This window comes from Eublepharis macularius, chromosome 8 (genome assembly GCF_028583425.1).
Source record: "Eublepharis macularius isolate TG4126 chromosome 8, MPM_Emac_v1.0, whole genome shotgun sequence".
Taxonomy (NCBI): Eukaryota; Metazoa; Chordata; class Lepidosauria; order Squamata; family Eublepharidae; genus Eublepharis; species Eublepharis macularius.
This window is the reverse complement of record NC_072797.1, coordinates 16363183-16381083: the sequence shown is the minus strand read 5'-3', so window position 1 is coordinate 16381083 and position 17901 is coordinate 16363183. Positions and strand designations below refer to the sequence as shown.

Sequence of the window (17901 nt, the reverse complement as noted above, 5' to 3'; positions counted from 1 at the left end):
GTGCCTCTTATATAATAATATAATAATAACTAGACATGGGCACAAACCGCATTACGAACCAAAAAAAGCCACGAACCGCCTGATCATCTGTTTGCGAACCGGCGGTTCGTGAGGGTCCATGGCCAACGAACCAGCATTCTTTGGAAGCCCGGTTTGTTGTGTTCGCCTGTGGTTCATGAAGCCAGACAGTCAGGCACCATCAATCAATTCCCTTGGAAATGGAGCTGGTGGAATGCCTGAACTCTGTCCGCACTCCTTCTGTTTCCCTGGAAACCCAAATCGAAGCCCAGCTTACCTTGATCCAACCATGGAGCTGCAAATTGGTTACAATTGGTTACATGGGAGAAGACACCTGGGGGGAGGGAGGGGGAAGGGGGCTGTTCTGTAGCCATGGGCACTCCAATCTCATCCCTGCAAACCCTGATAGGCAGTTCTGACAGCCAACCCCTTGTACACTGGGCCAACGTCAACTGGTGGCTCTAATTGTATCGAATGGGAGTTTCCTGGGGGCCTCGGATTGGAGAGGGTATAATTCCAAGATCCCTATTGCAATCTTGACCAAACTTGGGTGCTGGCTGGAGGAGAGCCTGTTAAACACTGCCTGGAAATATGGGCTCTCTAAGTCCAATGGGGGCCATTCTGATGCCCATGAACCATGAACCACGAACCTCGAACTGGTTTGTCAGTGGGAAAAGTTCATTGCAGTTCGCTGGTTCGGGTTTGTTGTCGGCACCGAACCATGAACTGCTGTTTCATTAATTTTTTTTGGTTCATGCCCATGTCTAATAATAACATTCGATTTATATACCGCCCTTCAGGACAACTTAACACTCACTCAGAGCAGTTTACAAAGTATGTCATTATTATCTCCACAACAAACAAACTCCCTGTGAGGTGGATGGGGCTGAGAGAGCTCTGAGAGAGCTGTGACTATCCCAAGGTCACCCAGCTGGCTTCAAGTGGAGGAGTGGGGAATCAAACCCAGTTCTCCAGATTAGAGTCCCGCACTCTTAACCACTGCACCAAACTGGCTTCCATGTACGTGACATGGGAAAATGATGAGAGCAGTTTCATCCCAAGTTCAGAGAAGCCATCAAAGAAACTTTAAAGGAGTGGTCTCAAAAATTTGGCAGCATCACTAATGACAGGTTACTGGCAAACTTACACATACCTCTCTATGAGCAAGAGGTCTGAAATTTAATATATGCATAGTCAAAAACATCTAGAATATTTGAAAATTTCAAAGAGAACTTCTCTCTCACAATACAGTGGAAACAAAGTATACTCAGAAGTATTAAGATATTCTTCAAGCTAGCTAGAAAGCTGAAATTTGGAAACTGAATATTGGAAAACCCTGAAATTTATCTCTCTCTCCTCCAAAACATCAGAGTCAAATTGGTTACCATTTAGAAATCTGAAATTTGGTACCTATCTCAGAGAAAACAACCTACCACAAAACAGTTGTGATGCTTCCACATCAATGAGAAACTTGATGTTTTGTACACGTACAATCCAAAACAGCTTCTTTATGCACAGTAATAAACATGTGGGTGTGGAAGATTCTACTGGAGAAGCATGAATAGGGGATATATAGATTCCGACTCACCAAAATACAAATCTCAGAATACAAGGCACTATTCCAGCCAAACCACACACTGGACTGAAATGACCAGCAAGGATGAGTAATTTAAGCAGTCAAATTTTCAGATGGAGAGTGAAGGAACATTTAATGGCAACTTCATATTGAGTATATATGCAAGTGGAATGCAAGTGGAACACACAGGCAGAAACACAGACACAAAATTATGGGTCATTTTAGATTAGGAGGGTATGCACTGGCTTACCTTTGAGTTCACCACTTCCAAGGAGATGTTCTGAGGCATAGCATTTGGCACTGAAATGTAAAGAGAGTGGGGGCGGGAAGAGAATGGAATTGGAAAGGCTGTAATTAGAAGAGTCGAAAATGGCAATGACAAATCTTTCTTAAAGATCCAGAGGAGTTAGCCGTGTTAGTCTGTAGTAGCAAAATCAAAAAAAGTCCAGTAGCACCTTTAAGACTAACCAACTTTATCGTAGCATAAGCTTTTGAGAATCACAGTTCTCTTCGTCAGATGCATGGAGGGCAAGAAGAAACTGGTCAGATATAGAGTATACTATATACTATATAGAGGAGTATACTATACTTAAGATTCTTGGATGACATCTTCATCATTTGGACCCATGGGAAGGAAGCCCTTGAGAGATTTCATCAGGACTTCAACAACTTTCACCCTACTATCAACCTGAGCCTGGACCACTCTACTCAACAGGTACACTTCCTGGACACCACTGTACAACTACATAATGGACAGATAAATACCACCTTATACCAGAAACCCACAGACCGATACTCATATCTACATGCCTCCAGCTACCACCCTAAACATACCACTCGGTCAATTGTCTACAGCTAAGCCTTACACTACAATCGTATCTGCTCCAATGCTCTTGATCAGGACTCCCACTTAAGAGATTTAAAACAAGCATTTTTGGGACTACAGTACCCACCAAATGAAGTGAGGAAACAAATCAACAAGGGCAGACTAGTACCCAGAAACAGCCTGCACCAGGACAAACCTAAAGGAACTAACAACAGAACACCACTGGTTGTCACCTATAGTTCCCAGCTCAAACCCATCCAACGTATCATCAGTGAGCTACAACCCATCTGGGAAATGATACCTCTCTCTCAGAAGCCCTTGGTGGAAGACCTCTCCTTGCCTACAGACAGCCCCCCCAACCTTAAACAACTTCTCACTTACAATCACGAATTGACTAGCAGAGTCACCAGCACAGGTACCAGGCCCTGCAACAGACCCAGATGCCACCTCTGCCCTTATATCTATCCAGGAAATACAATTACAGGACCCAATGGCATCAACTACACTGTCTCTGGCTCTTACAGATGCTCATCCTCCAATGTGATATATGCCCGCATGTGCCAACAATGTCCATCTGCTCTGTACATTGGACAAACCAGCCAACCTCTATGCAAAAGAATAAATGGACACAAATCTGACATTAGAAACAGCAATGTCCAGAAACCAGTGGGAGAACACTTCAATCTACCAGGACATTCCTTCAAAGACTTAAAGGTCACTGTAGTTCAACAGAAACCTTTCAAAAACAAAATCCAACGGGATGCTGCTGAATTGGAATTCATATGTAAATTTGACTCTGTCAAGCTGGGACTGAATAGGGACTATGAATGGTTATCTCATTATCAGAGATAACTGATTTCCTTAACAGATTTCCATATCAGAAGCTACTGTTTGCATCTACTCCTCCCTCCCCTCTCCTCCTCTATATCTGACCAGTTTCTTCTTGCCTTCCATGCATCTGATGAAGAGAACTGTGATTCTTGAAAGCTTATGCTACAATAAAGTTGGTTACTGGACTCTTTTTGATTTTTCTTAGTTAACCCCCCCCCCCACCTCTATATGTGTCACTTCAGTTACGAGGGTGCATGCCATCCCAGCTGGCCCCACAGAACTCTCCTATAAGGCAAAAGCTAAACACATCAACCCATTTCTTTCCATCTTCAGGAAACTTATTAGCTGCTAATTATCAAATGAGATGTGACAATCTGACCTGTATAGCCCAAGTGAGCCTGATCTCGTCAGATCTCAGAAGCTAAGCAGGGTTGGCCTTGGTCAGTAATTGGATGGGAGACCTCCTATGAAGACCAGGGTTGCAGAGGCAGGCAAAGGCAAACCACCTCTGTTAGTCTCTTGCCGTGAAAACCCCACCAGGGGTCGCCATAAGTCAGCTATGACTTGAGGGCACTCTCTACCACCATCGAATGAGGAGCTCCATAACCCATTCTCTGTGATTGCTTCTTTATGCTAAGTAATAGGTATGAGTGCATGGAGGATTCTACTGCCAGCAGGTTCCTCGGCTAGACTTTGCATGATCACCAGATCATACCAATATTTTCATAGAATATGATCTTGCCCCCACCAGTGGCACACTGAAGACAAGGCAAACTTTTAGGCCCAGAATACCCAGGGAGTGATTCGCCCAATGATTCGTGTAGACAAGAGGAGCTTTTTGGGCTTTTGCAGCAAACAATATCTTCCAGAAACCAGCATGGAGTGGTAATCACAGAATTACAGAGTTGGAAGGGGCCATACAGACCTTCTAGTCTGACCCCCTGCCCAATGCAGGATGAGTCTAAATCAACTCTGACAAATATTCATCCAACTGGAACAGCTCCTTGCCCTCATGCCAACTGGAACAGCTCCTTGCCCTCCTCCAAATGACAGCCTTTCAGATATTTAAAGTGAGCAATCATGTCCCCCTCAGTCTCCTCTTCTGTAAACTAAACTTCCCAAGGCCCTCAGCCTTTCCTCGTAGGGCTCAGAACCCTGATCATCCTCGTCACTCTCTTCTGCACCCTCTCAATGTTGTCGACATCCTTTTTGAAGTGGGGCCTCCAGAACTGCACACAGTACTCCAGCTGTGGCCTGACCAGGGCAGTATAAAGAGGGAGTATGACTACCTGCGATCTCGATGCAATGGCCCTTTTGATACAACCCAAGACTGAGTTTGCCTTTTTTGCCACCGCATCACACTGACTGCTCCTATTTAGTTTACAATCCACTCTTACCCCAAGATCTAGACAGCACAGTTGATTATCCCTGTATTGATGAAAGCTGTGGCAGAGAACAGCCCAGCTGAAATCTCTTTCCCTTCTGTTTAATAATGGAGGTCTGAAGATGCATCCCATCCCTTCCGAGGAGATGTACAGTTCAGACGTAGCTCAATGACTGTGATCATTGTAGGAGGAGTTGTAGCATAGTACTAGAGCAAATGCTTTATATGATGAAAGTTGCAGGTTTAGTCCTGGCATTTCTAATTTTCTATTTAAAGGATTTCTGGTAGCAGGTATTGGGAAATACCTTTTTCTGCCTGGACCCTTTGTCAGCTGCTGCCAATCAGAAGACGCTACAATGGAGCAATGATTTGACTTGGAATAAGGCAGTTTCGTATGTTTATATGAAAGCCTAAGGTCGTGGCTGTCACTGTAGTAAATTTTATCCTAAACTCTTGATGCTTATGAAGACACATTTGGCAGGGAATCAAGTTAATCCCCAAGGTGTCTCAAACATATCAGAACAAATTCATAGGCTCAACAGAGCATGTGGTAGTGCCCGCCCCCTTTCAGGTGGCTGGGATCAGGCACAGAGCAGGTGGCCGGGAGCAGGTGGCAATGCCTGCCCCCCCCCTTCACCTAGCTGGGATCAGTCATGGAGAAGGAGGCAATGCCCACCTGCTCTCCCCTTTCTAGAGCCCGTTGTATTCCCCCCCCACGAGCTTTGTTACTAGTATCGAAATAAATGTTGATTGTCTTTAAGGTACCACTGGACTTCTGTTTGATTTTGCTTTGACAGTCTAACAAGGCGGCCCCTTTGCAAATGTCGAAGGGATAAATCAATAATTATTTTTTTCTGCTTGTCAGTTTAATGGTTCTTGTCAGGTTCTTCTGGGCTCTTCTTCCCACTGCTTTCCCAACTCAGCCAAACACTGAATCAAATCACTACCTAGATTCACTTTTATTGATTTAACTTCTACGATTCATACTGGAGTGCTTTGGGCTTTCCTAGGCCTGTGCCTGGATCTCTCTGACCTCCTCTTTCTCTTTTCCCTCTCTCTGTCTACCTTCTCCTCTCATCCACTCCAGAAAAAGGCAACTGTTTCTTCAGATAGAATAGGGAGATGCAGTCCCTAATCTCAGAATTACTTCTAAATTGACTCTCAATTGTTAACTCATACATTATCTTGCGGATAGATCCAGAGGTGTTAGCCATGTTAGTCTGCAGTAGCAAAATAGAAAAGAGTCCAGTAGCACCTTTAAGACTAACCAACTTTACTGTAGCATAAGCTTTCGAGAATCACAGTTCTCTTTGTCAGATGCATGGACTCCATTCTCTCTTCATCAGATGGACTCCATGCATCTGACGAAGAGAACTATGGTTCTTGAAAGCTTCTGCTACAGTAAAGTTGGTTAGTCTTAAAGGTGCTACTGGACTCTTTTCTATCATCTTGTGGGGTTAACCAGAATAGTATGAGAAATAATCATAATGCCTGACTGTTGGCTGACCAGTTCTTTGCTATATTAATGGCTTAGAGTGGTTGATGTTTTCTCAACGGGTGCTAAATTCAGAAGTAGTTCAGAGTTGAGAAGTAGCCTCCTGATGGCTGTGTTAATAATCATGAGAACTTGGATATATGACCACTCCCAGCTGAAAGGGGTGGAAAGATGGATGACTTTATTATCACTACTTAAATCAAAGACAAAACATTTTTTAAAGAGGAAAATAGGTAGGATTTCCCTATGCTGGCACTGCTTGGTGACTTAAATTATCATGTTTTCAAGAGAAGCATAAACGTTTTTTCCTGACCTCTCAGTGCTTTCCAAAAACTATGCCAAGTAACAAATGGGTGTACTTAAAATATAAATGCTGATTTGCACAGATGTCAATTTTTGATGTTAGAAAAGTCAATTTGAGGGAAACATTTTTTTTAATAGTATGTACATACTTGCCATCAAGTTGTAACTGACTTTATAGTGATCTCAGCAAGGGGCTTTCAAGGGAAGTGAGAAGCAGAGGTGCCTTGTCATTGCCTTCCTCTGTACAGTCTTCTTTGGTAGTCCGCCCATCCAAGTACCAACAGGGCTGGCACGCCCACTGATGCCAGGTAGGCAGTTGGCTCTGGGTACGGGGCACCAGAGGGGGAGCCGGAGGAGGCACTGGGGGCAGGAGTGTGCGCCACATAGCTACAGCCCCCCAGCGCTCCTGCCCCGCGCTGCTGCCGCCACCAGCACACACCCCTGGCTGGGCGCAGCAGCCATGGGCAGGCGTCTGGGCCAGCGCAGGGCAACCGAGCAGGAGAGCTGGGAGGCCACCCACGCGCCATCCCAGCCACCCGCCACAGCAATCGGGCTGGCTTGTGCGCACGACCGTGATGATGTCACACGTGAGGGCTGTGGGCGCCAGAAACCCTGGCACTACTCCTGAGTACCAACCCTGATTAGCTTCTGAGAACTGATGAGACTGGGTTATATCATGCTGCCTTCCCTCCCTCTTTTTACCATGCATGCAGATGTTTGGAGCAAAATTGATGCAGTATGGGGCCAGAACCGATGAAAAAGCCCCGTGCAGAAAAGACTATGGTCTTTGTCTCCCTTCCTCTCCCCTGCATCCTCACGTTTTTCACTGTTTTAGTAATGAAGGTAGCAGCCAGGAACTTAACAAACAAGTTTTGGGGACAAAACTCTCAGCTGTGGACATTTCAATTAAACGACACCCGGAATGAGTAATATTGGTTACCCTGTGACATTCAAAAGGTAATTAAGTTATCTCAGGTGGGCTATCGATGTTTCATTATCTAGTTACATCAATCAGCACACCACGGAGCTTTTATTAATGTAAATAAGCAGGGAATGCCCTAAAGGGGATGGTTATCAGGTAAAAAAAGCTTGTAACAAGTATTTAGGGTGAAACCAATAAAGTAATTGACATGAACAGTCATAGAGTAGAAGACAGATAAATCACATTAGAGCTGTATATATTTGGCCCTCGTATGTGGTTTGCACTGTTAATGTTTTCGTTGATCTAGTTATTTTGTTTTTGTTTTTTAATCTGTTTTTAAAATTCCTAGAACTGAAAGAAGAACAGTAATTCCATGTGATTTGGTCTCTGAGCTTATGGGATAATTCCTTCTTATTGATTTTCTACATTAATAGGATTGGCTCACTCCAGACACTGTACAATAGGAGAAAAGTTTGCACAGAAGAAAACAGACACCCCACCCCCAGTAATAGAAGTTGGAACAGTTTGAGACAAATCAATACTTATATAAATGAAAGTTCTATAACTGCATTATGATATTTAATTTCCTTCACCCAGGTTGTAAATGCAAATTCATTTCCCCAAAGCAAAATATGTTGCATTAAGAATGTTTTAGGCAGATGGTCTGTAGCAAAAGAGCAAGATTCAAGTCCTCTAACACCTTAAAGTCCAACAAGATTTCCAAGATATAAGCTTTTGAGAGTCAAAGCTCAGTTTGTGATATCTGCAGGGCTTTTTTGCAGCTGGAACACGGTGGAACGGAGTTCTGGAACCTCTTGAAAATGGTCACATGGCTGGTGGCCCCGCCCCCTGATCTCCAGGCAGAGGGGAGTTTAGAACGGAGTGGAGCAGCGCAGAGGGCAGTCTCAACTTCCCTCTGTCTGGAGATCAGGGAGTGGGGCCACCAGCCATGTGACCATTTTCTCCAAGGGCAACCCACTGAGTTCCACCACCTCTTTTCCCGGAAAAAAAGCCCTGGGTATCTGTATATTGAAGGTCTAGGCTCAGCATTTGTGCCTCTGGTGTCACAGAAGCTGTCTCTTGACCATTTTTGCTCTAGGAGAAAACTTTTGGAAACACTTTTCATGGAGTACTTTCCAGACACCTGCATGAATAGCAATCACTCTTTTCCTCACTTGATCGTGATCTGAAAGCCAAAGTTCACTGCTCAGGCCACAGGCCTGCTCTTCAAAGTTGCAATTCAATCTCCATAAATTATGTACACAATTAATTTTTCTCCTGTTTTTTTTTTGTTTTCCTAATTATACACACGAGGTGGTTTTATTCTGCCAAGGTCTGTTTTGTGTGACAAAAGGTACCTCAATTAGATGGATTGGTGCAAGTGGCACTTGAAAACATATTACAGGAAGGTCAACTGTAGGAATAATAGACCACCAAGTAAGGCCACCATACCACAAGTGAACCTTTTCCAAAGATAATGAACCCCCCTGTTTACAACAGCATCTGCGCAAGTTGAACCATTTAAGTATGTCGAAGGTTTATTTGTATGGGATTTTTTTTTTACCATCCTACAGTTTTAGCTCAAGTTAAGCATGTTGAAGGTTTATTCATATGGGATTTTTGTTAACATTCTAGAATTAAGGGTTACCCCAGATACAATAATCAAACTTTATCTCCTGGTCTACTAAGTCTCAAGCACCAGCTATGTTCTGATTCTATGTTCTGTTATTCTCCTTGTTGCACTTTGTCTTAGAGCCAAGCTACACGTGACGCCTGACACAGGTTGGACACTTGTCAGCTTCCCTCAAGTTTTGATGGGAAATGTAGGCATCCTGGTCTTGCAGCTGTAATGGAGAGCCAAGCTGTAAAACCAGGACGCCTACATTTCCCATCAAAACTTGAGGAAAGCTGACAAGTGTCCAACCTGTGTCAGGCGTCACTTGTAGCTTGGCTCTTAGAATTGACCATTGCCAGCATTAAAAAAAAAGATTCTTTAAGGTAGGCTCATTCCCCTAGAATGGCCAACCAGGGTGGGTGCCTTCACATGCTGCCTTTAGGAAGGTATGCACGAAAGGTTTTATTTAAGATGGCATTTGGTGAGGGTGAACTATTTTTTGCAGAACTGGCTGTGTTTTTAATCTCTGTGTTATTTTTTACGTTGATAATGGATTTACAATCATCCGTGTCCTTTCAACTTGTCGTTGCATCATTAGGCTGCCTCAAATCTAGGGAGATAATGTGAGATGGCAATAGTTTAAATAAATAAATAAAAAGTACTTATTTCCTTCTGACAGTGGCACGTGCTCCTTGCTTCCTACTCTTGGTAAAAGGCCCTCTGACTCATTGGCCATGAGCAAATACACAGTTTTGCATTCTGTCACAGACTCTCTCGATCTCTGATTAGGTAAGATCAGATCACAAACTGGAAGGTCTCGGGAATCCCTGAAGTGAGAACTAGCAATAGTAGAGAGGACGGTGTCCCATCAATGGGAGCCAGGATAAAGGACACACACAGTGTACTCAAAAGGTGTTCTCTGTCTTCCAGCTCTTCTTCCCTCCTGACTTGCTTCAGACTTTCCCTTTTTCTTCCTACCTAGTTCCCACTTGCCATTCCTTTGAAGTATACCCCTCGGTTTCCAAAACCTTGTTTTTTGAATTGCTAACAGTGCAGCCCTTACCAGAGCCACAGCCTTCTAAACCCATTAATTTCAACAAATTTATACGGGTTAAATACATGGACACATATATGGTGTGTGTGTAAAGTGCTATCAGGTCACAGCTGACTTAGAGCAACCCCAGAGGGTTTTCAAGGCAAGAGGCAGCTTGTCATTGCCTGCCTCCACGTAGTGACCCTGGACTTCCTTGCTGACTCTGCTTAGCTTCTGAGATCTGATGAAATGGGCTTAGCCTGGGCCATCCAGGACACCAAAATAATTGAAGGCTTGCACTATCTCATCAGAATTCTGTCAGTATAATAGTCTCCAAAAACACTGCAGCTTAAAAAATTGAGGAAGACTCTGATACTGGCGCTGTTATCTCATATACTACAGACCGTGCATAGACATTTTATTTACTTAATTTATGCCCTGTCTTTCTTCCCAAAGGGAACCCAAAGCAGCTTATGTTGCTATCCTCACAACAACTGTATGAGTTTGGTTAGGCTAAGAGAGACTGACTCACCCACAGTCACCCAGCAGGCATTCATGGCAGATTAGGGTTTTAAGCACTTGTTGGTTCAGCTTGCAATGGAATTGTGACTTGCATTGAGTCTGGCTTTTGGCCAAGGGTTGCCTTTGCTTAAGGTTTCTCTTTGCCAGGAAAGCCTTGGAAATGTTTTCCCCATAGGAAATAATGGAGAGTGGCTGGGGGCAGTGCCTTTTTCAAGAGCCTATAGAATCGGACCCCAGAGCCCAATCTTCCTGAAACTTGCGGGGGGGGGGGGTCCTTTGGTAGACCCAGTGGAATAGGTACCCTGCACATTTGGTGGAGTTTGCTAGAAAAATGCCCCCCCAGTTAGTTTTTCCCATAGGAAATAATGACTGGATAAATTCAGAATTCTCTAATCTTACTGAACTTGATTAGAGAATCTGACCTGGATGTCAAGAATACCGAATTTTTATAGTATCTCTGATGTCCAGATTTGGATTGAGCTGAATCTTTTTTTTTTTTTTGATGCACACCTCTAGTGATTATGAGGCAAACTGAACCGGCAGGAATACGAGTATTTCTATTACCAATTAATGTGCTAATTTAATTGGATGGCTTCCATGATTTCTAACCCTGGCTCCTCCTAGCTTGACTAGTGTCTGCTTTGCATGGATCAAACCCAATAATTGTCTAGAATGCTTCAGTCAGTGGTCCTAACCTCACCCAACCAGGTATCAAAACCTAGAACCATGGTTGTGGGACTTGTACAAGAGTTTATCCACTGAGTAAGTTAGTGAGCCAGTCTGCCATTCAATTTGTTAATTATTGCCCATGGGACATTTCTTCCCCAGTGGGCTGGGGAATATGATGTTCGACGAATGAACCACAAATCCAAAATGGCAATATTGAGGCAAGACATACGAAGCTGTCCTACAGTCCAACCACTGATCTATCAAGGTCAGTATTATCTACTCTAATTGGTAGCAGCTCCCCGAAGTCTCAGGCAGAAATCTTTCATGTTACCTACTCTCTGAGCCTTTTAAAAGGCAATGCCAGGGGCTGAATGTGGGGCCTTCTACACACAAAGCAGATGCTCTATCACATACTGAGCCATCATCCTGCCAAAAGACATCAAATCTGGAGTCTACTCTACAGCAGTTCTCACCCCCTGTAGGTGCTTATTTTTCGCTTTGGCTTACCATCTGAAAGTGTCCTGACTGTCAAATCTTCAGTAGATACTCCAGGTCCATAACGATTGTAAGCCAGAAATCGTATGGTATATTCGGTGAATTTCTTTAGCCCTTCCAGCTTGTATGACAGGCCATCAACTTCTATATTCTAGGCACAAAGGAAAACAAGACCAGTATTACTTTAAAAAGATATGACACAAGTCAGAACATTGTGCTAATTGTTGAGCCTTTTTGTTTTCTAAGAAATGGTCTGGGTTTTATATATTTAACGCCCCACCTCCCTACACACCAGTTGATAATTCATTGCTATTATCCTTCATGAATACCTATGTTTTTATGGGCAGGGAATTGTAAACCATATTTTGGCATAGTGGTTAGCAGCAGGACTGTAATCTGGGGAACTGGGTTTGATTCTCCACTCCTCCACTTGAAGCCAGCTGGATGACCTTGAGTTAGTCACTGCTCTTCCAGAGCTCTCTCAGCTTCACCCACCTCACAGGGTGATTGTCATGAGGATAATAATAACACTCTTTGTAAAACGCTCTGAGTGGGTGTTAAGTTGTCCTGAAGGGTGGTATATAAATCGAATGTTGTTGTTGTTATATTAGCCAGCCATATCTATGACCACTATCCACACTCTATCATGAAGTCCCCCCCCCCCACATTTATATCCTGCCTCTTTCCATCTTGGAAGTCAAGGTGGCTCACACAGGGTTTCTAAGAAGTCTCCCTTTAAAGAAACAGATGGTATAAGGGCTTGTCAGAATCTTAACCAGACACAGGCATTATTTAAATTTTTTAAAAAGCTGGACGTATCCATTTGTGATAATACAATTCACATTGAAAGAAAGTAATCATGTTTTTAGAACAGGAACCTTTCAAGTTAGTCACAAAGCATGGAGATTGTTGCGCCCGCCATCCCTCACAAATGATAATACAGATTGGATCAGCTGTATTCATTTAATGTCCCCTTAGCATTTTCACTCTCATCATGTTAAAATTATTTTGAGGAGGGGGCACTTTTGAGCGCTGAATTATGGCAAGGTGCTGAAGTAAGAGGCAACTCGAATTTCTTATGTATTTAAGGAGCACTTGTTTTAAGTAGGTAAATATTGAAACATTCAGAAGTTCTTAATTGAGTTATGTATTTCCAGCACTAAAATGTACACAGATCCATGTGCTTGGCAATTGGGTTTCTCAAGTTCTTCATGAAAAGCTGTGATTCCCCCTTCAATTTCTCTTAGCTGCACTTATAAATGGGACAAGGAAAGTTGGCTATGGCCCAAGTAATTTTATTTTAAAAAATTGTTTTTGTTTAAAAGAAGTTTAGACAGATAAGCATTAAGAAACTCACAACCTATCTTTTGTGAAATGATTCCAGGTATTGTGCCTTTTGCAAGCGCTGTTTTCAAAACGATGCGAGTGTGACAGGTGAAAGGTGATCCCAAACCACAGAACAAGAAGTGAGGGGTCTGCTTTTCTCTCTGTTGGAAGCCACAGAGGTGTTTGACCCCATACCTCACTTCAGGTCACTCTTCGCCTAGAACAACTAACAGATGATCCACACAGCCAGCACTACTAGATCACCTGCATTGTTTTGAAGACTTCTGCCTCCCTGTTCTGCTGAGAAACTTTACCATTCATTTATTTAAAATACTTATGTTCCACCTTTCCTCTTGACTCATTGTTCCTATTTAAATTTATCAACAGGATTCCTCCTAATTTCTGCCCAACAATATTTATTTTTGGGGGAAAAAAATACTTACATCCGACCTTTGTCTTAAGACTCAAAGTTATTTGCAATATATCAAAACAATACAAAATGTGGCATAAACCCAAACATCAAACACAGTGACATACAAAAAGAGTATTTAACAAAAACACTAGCCAAAGCAACTCAGGACTAGAGATGGGCACGAACTGAAATACGAACCAAAATTAAGCACAAACCAGGCTGGTTCGTGATTCGCGAACCATGGTTTGTCAGATCCCATTTCTGATGAACCACCATGAACTTTTAGGCTGGTTCGTTGGTTCATTTTTTGGTTCGTGACTGCAGACAGCCTGGTGCCAATCAATCAGTTTCCTAGGCAACAGGGGATGGACTTCCTGCAGACCTTCTGCTGACCCAGAAGTGAACTTCTGCTGGCCCGGAAGTGACCTTCTGCTGACTTGGAAGTGATGATTTTCTGACCTGGATGTGATGTTTTCATGAACCAAACAAACCGGTTCACAAACCAGGGGCAGGTTCATGAAAGTTCGTGGTCCATGGTTCATGAAATTTGAGGAACAACGAACCACATGTTCAGATTTTTTCAGTTCCTGCCAATCTCTACTCAAGACACTCAGAAGGAAAGCTATAGCCCATACTATGTTCGCTGATTGTGAACTGGCCCTACAAAAAAGCTCTAACTTGAACACCTTTCTAAAACTCAATAAAATCCCACACATGTTCAGGCAAGCTATTCTGTGATGTTGGGCTAACCACTGAAAATGTTCGAGCTCAAGCGGTGGCAGAGTGAAAAACCCTGTAGGAGAGAATGCCAAGACATTGCTAATCTGATGCTTAATTGGTACCCAAGTCCATTTTGATAGAACGTTACCTTCAAGTATTTGCTCACCTGTTCTTTCCCAGTAACTACTTCAGTACAGTATAATCGATAGCCTTCAACTGGGCCATTTGCATAGGCAGGTGGTTCCCAAGTAATAAGGATTGAGGTAGGTGAGGTAGATACAGCCCGCAGGTTTTCCACTGGTCCTGGAATTTGCACTGTGTTAAAAGAAACACAAAAACTCCAATATTACCACAGCCTATCAAATAAACGGCAATTCAGCACTACAGCTTCTATGCAACACAAGAAGTGTTTTATCATTATACTGTCACTCATATAGAAAGTAAACAGTTTCTTTGATCCAATCTCCCAAGAATAAGCCAAGGCACAACACATTTAAGTGACAAGAACATCCCCTACTTAAGGAAAATATCCCAGTAAATCGAGTGGTCCTAATAGAAGCGACTGTCATTTGGGTATGCACATAAACCTTCCCACCATGATTTGCGTGGAAAAAGCAGCTGGCAGAGGACAGAATGCTAAGAACATAAGTGCCCTATGGGTTTAGACCTGTGCTTGATTTACAGTGGAATCCTAAGAAGAGTTACTGCAATCTAAGCCCAGTGAAGCCAATGGTCTTAGATTGGAGTAACTCTTTTTAGGATTGCACTATTAGTCCAGCATCTTGTTCCACAAAGCAGCCAACTAGTTGTCTTGAAGAGCCAATAAACAAGGCACTGAAACCATAATCTTGCCTGATGTTGCCTCTTGGCTCTAGTATTAAGAGGTTTTCTGCCTCTGGATGTGGAGGTTACATTTAAGTCACCATGGCTAGTAGCCATTGATGGACCTCTCCTCTATGATTCTATCTAATCCCACCTTACAGTCATCTACGCTCCTGTCTGCCCTGATCTGGATAACCCAGGTGAGCCTGATCTTATCAGATCTCAGAAGCTAAGCAGGGTCGGCCTTGATTAGTAATTGGATGGGAGACCTCCAATAAAGACAGCAGAGGCAGACAATGACAAATCACCTGTTAGTCTCTTGCCATGAAAACCCCAACAGGGGTCAGCATAAGTCACCTATGACTTAACAGCACTCTCACCACCAATCTTTTGGCCATCACTATGTCCAATGACAGTGACCAGCTGTCATCTCCAGATCAGGCTCAAGGGCAGCCTCTCATAGAGCAAGTTACAGTAATCTAGCCTAGAGATGACCGTTGCTTGGATCACTGTAGTTAAGTCATGTGTTGACAGGTAAGGGACAAGTTTCCTGGTCTGCCGCAGATGGAAAAAAGAGAACCTGACAACCGTTGTGACCTGTGCCTCCATTTTCAGGGAGGCATCCAAGATCACCCCTAGACTTTTAACCCTTGGAACTGGCACTAGCAGTGCCCCATTGAGGGCCAGGAGCCGGGTCCCGAGCCTAACCCCCCTGGCTCAAGTACAGTACCTCTGTCTTTGTCAGGTTCAATTTCAGCTGACTCTGTTTCAATCAACCAGTCATGGCTGCAAAAGCACATTCCAGGACATCTGGGGCTGAGTCGGGCCGTCCGTCCATCATCAGATACAACTGGGTGTCATCTGCATATTGATGGCACCCAAGTCTGAAACTTTGCACCAACTGGGCAAGGTGGTCATATAGACATTAAAAAGTAATGGGGAGAATATTGCTCCCTGTGGGACCCTGCACACCAAAGGGTGGCGGGATGACAATTTCTCCTAAGCGCTACCCTCTGTCCCCGACCATTGAGAAAAAAGAGACAAGCCACTGCAAGGCCATCCTTCATATCCCCACTTTGGCGAGGTGGTGTGTCAAAATATCACAATCGACTGTATTGAATGTTGCTGACAGATCCAGTAATATCAGCAACGCCAAGCCACCTTGGTCCAGATGTCTGTGAAGATCATCTGTGAGGACGACCAGCAACATCTCTGTCCCATTTCCCGGGAGAAACCCAGACTGAAAGGGGTCTAGGGCTGAGACATCCTTCAGGAAGCCCTGCAGCTGTTCCGCCACTGCCTGCTCAATCACTTTTCCCAGAAATGGGAGGTTCAAGACCGGGCGGTAATTGACCAGGTCAGTGGGGTCCACTGATGATTTCTTTAAAAGATGCCTCACCATGGCTTCCTTTAATGGCCCAGGAAAAAGCCCCGGAGCCTAAGAACAGATTAACAATGGCCTCCAATGAAGGCCACAGCCCATCAGCACTGGCTTTCACCAGCCACGATGGGCATGGGTCTAAGGGGCATGTGGTGGGTTTAACTAATCGCAGGGTCCTGTCAATCTCCTCCCCAGAGAGTGGGCTGAAATGATCAAATATTGGCCCTGAAGGCCAAGCGGTCTCTAGCTCATTTACTGAATCAACTGTGGCTGGCAAGTCGCAGTGGAGGGACAAGATTTTATCAGCAAAAAAGCTCTCAAAAGATTCCCAGCTCATGTCCAAATTCAAAATTTGACAGCCTCCCTCTGGCAGGGAGACCAAAGACCGAACCACATTAAACAATTTTGCTGGGTGTGAGCTAGCTGACACGATGGAGGCTGCATAAAACTCTTTCTTCATAGCCTTCACCACCACTTCATTGACTTTCATAAACATCCTATAAGATGATCTTGCCTCTTTATCCTGAGATCATCTTCACACTCACTCAAGCCGTCTTAGCTCCCGCTTCTTCTGTCGGATCTCCTCCATATACCAGGGAGCCCATCTGGCATGGGTGCAAAGAGGGTGACGGAGAGAGATTTCGTCAATGACTTTGGAGAGTCGGCAGTGCAATGCCAGTCCTCCACCAGTTCATCTAACAAACCACCGTGGAGCATCGGATCCCACAAAGCATCCTAGAACCCAATAGGGTCCATAAGTCTCCACAGGCGAACACAAATCAGCTCGCTGCCCTTGCAAGGAGGAGTGGTATCCCCAGCTGAGCCTTCAGAACCAAGTGGTCTGACATTGATTCTACTGCTTCTAGAGCCACATTCAGCCTCATCTCGAAGATCAAATCTAGCGTGTGGCCCACTTGATGTGTAGGGGTCGATACAAATTGGGAGAGTCCCAGTGCTGCCATGGAAGACATCAAGTCCACACTTTGTAAACTGCTCTAAGTGGGCATTAAGTTGTCCTGAAGGGCAGTATATAAATCAAATGTTGTTGCTGTTGTTGTAATTATCATCATCATCACCATCATCACCCTCTGTAATGCCTAAATGTTTCCCCTTACCTTGGGAAAGCCGAACTGCATTCTCTGCCCTTCACTGCTCAGCTAGTCTCAAGGGGTTTCTAGATCTGTGTCTCCCACCAAACATCTAGCAAAGCCCCGAGGCTGCACATCTTTCAGCTGTATCTCAACTGGCTTTTAGATGATTAGGGATATTTTTATGTTATTTTACCTTGATCAAACGTTATTGACTTTTGAGTTCCATACTTTAGTGTTATATTGCCTTTGGGGAGCGGGATGCTATAAATCGGGACCTCTATGTAAATAAATGGGAGGAATGAGAACAGCAACAAAACCTAAGAGGGTTCCGAGTCCTTCAGTGCACATTACGGCAAAATAGACAGCCTGAGCAATGGTAGCATTACTAATTCCCACCTCCTGTACAGCCTTTAAATGCAAAAGTAGAAGTCGATGAAGAGCTGACAGCCCCATGTCATAA

General features: G+C 43.9%; 1 protein-coding gene across 1 annotated transcript in view; it reads right to left on the bottom strand.

Annotated features, from left to right (window-relative positions):
* Nucleotides 1–17901, bottom strand: part of DCC (DCC netrin 1 receptor) — an 814397-nt gene that overhangs the window by 297086 nt on the left and 499410 nt on the right. The window contains exons 10-12 of the mRNA XM_054986644.1: nt 14314–14462; nt 11702–11840; nt 1845–1894 (exon numbers count right to left, since the gene is read on the bottom strand). Of these exons, the coding sequence (XP_054842619.1) occupies nt 1845–1894; nt 11702–11840; nt 14314–14462 (338 nt within the window). The remainder of the gene's footprint in view (nt 1–1844; nt 1895–11701; nt 11841–14313; nt 14463–17901) is intronic.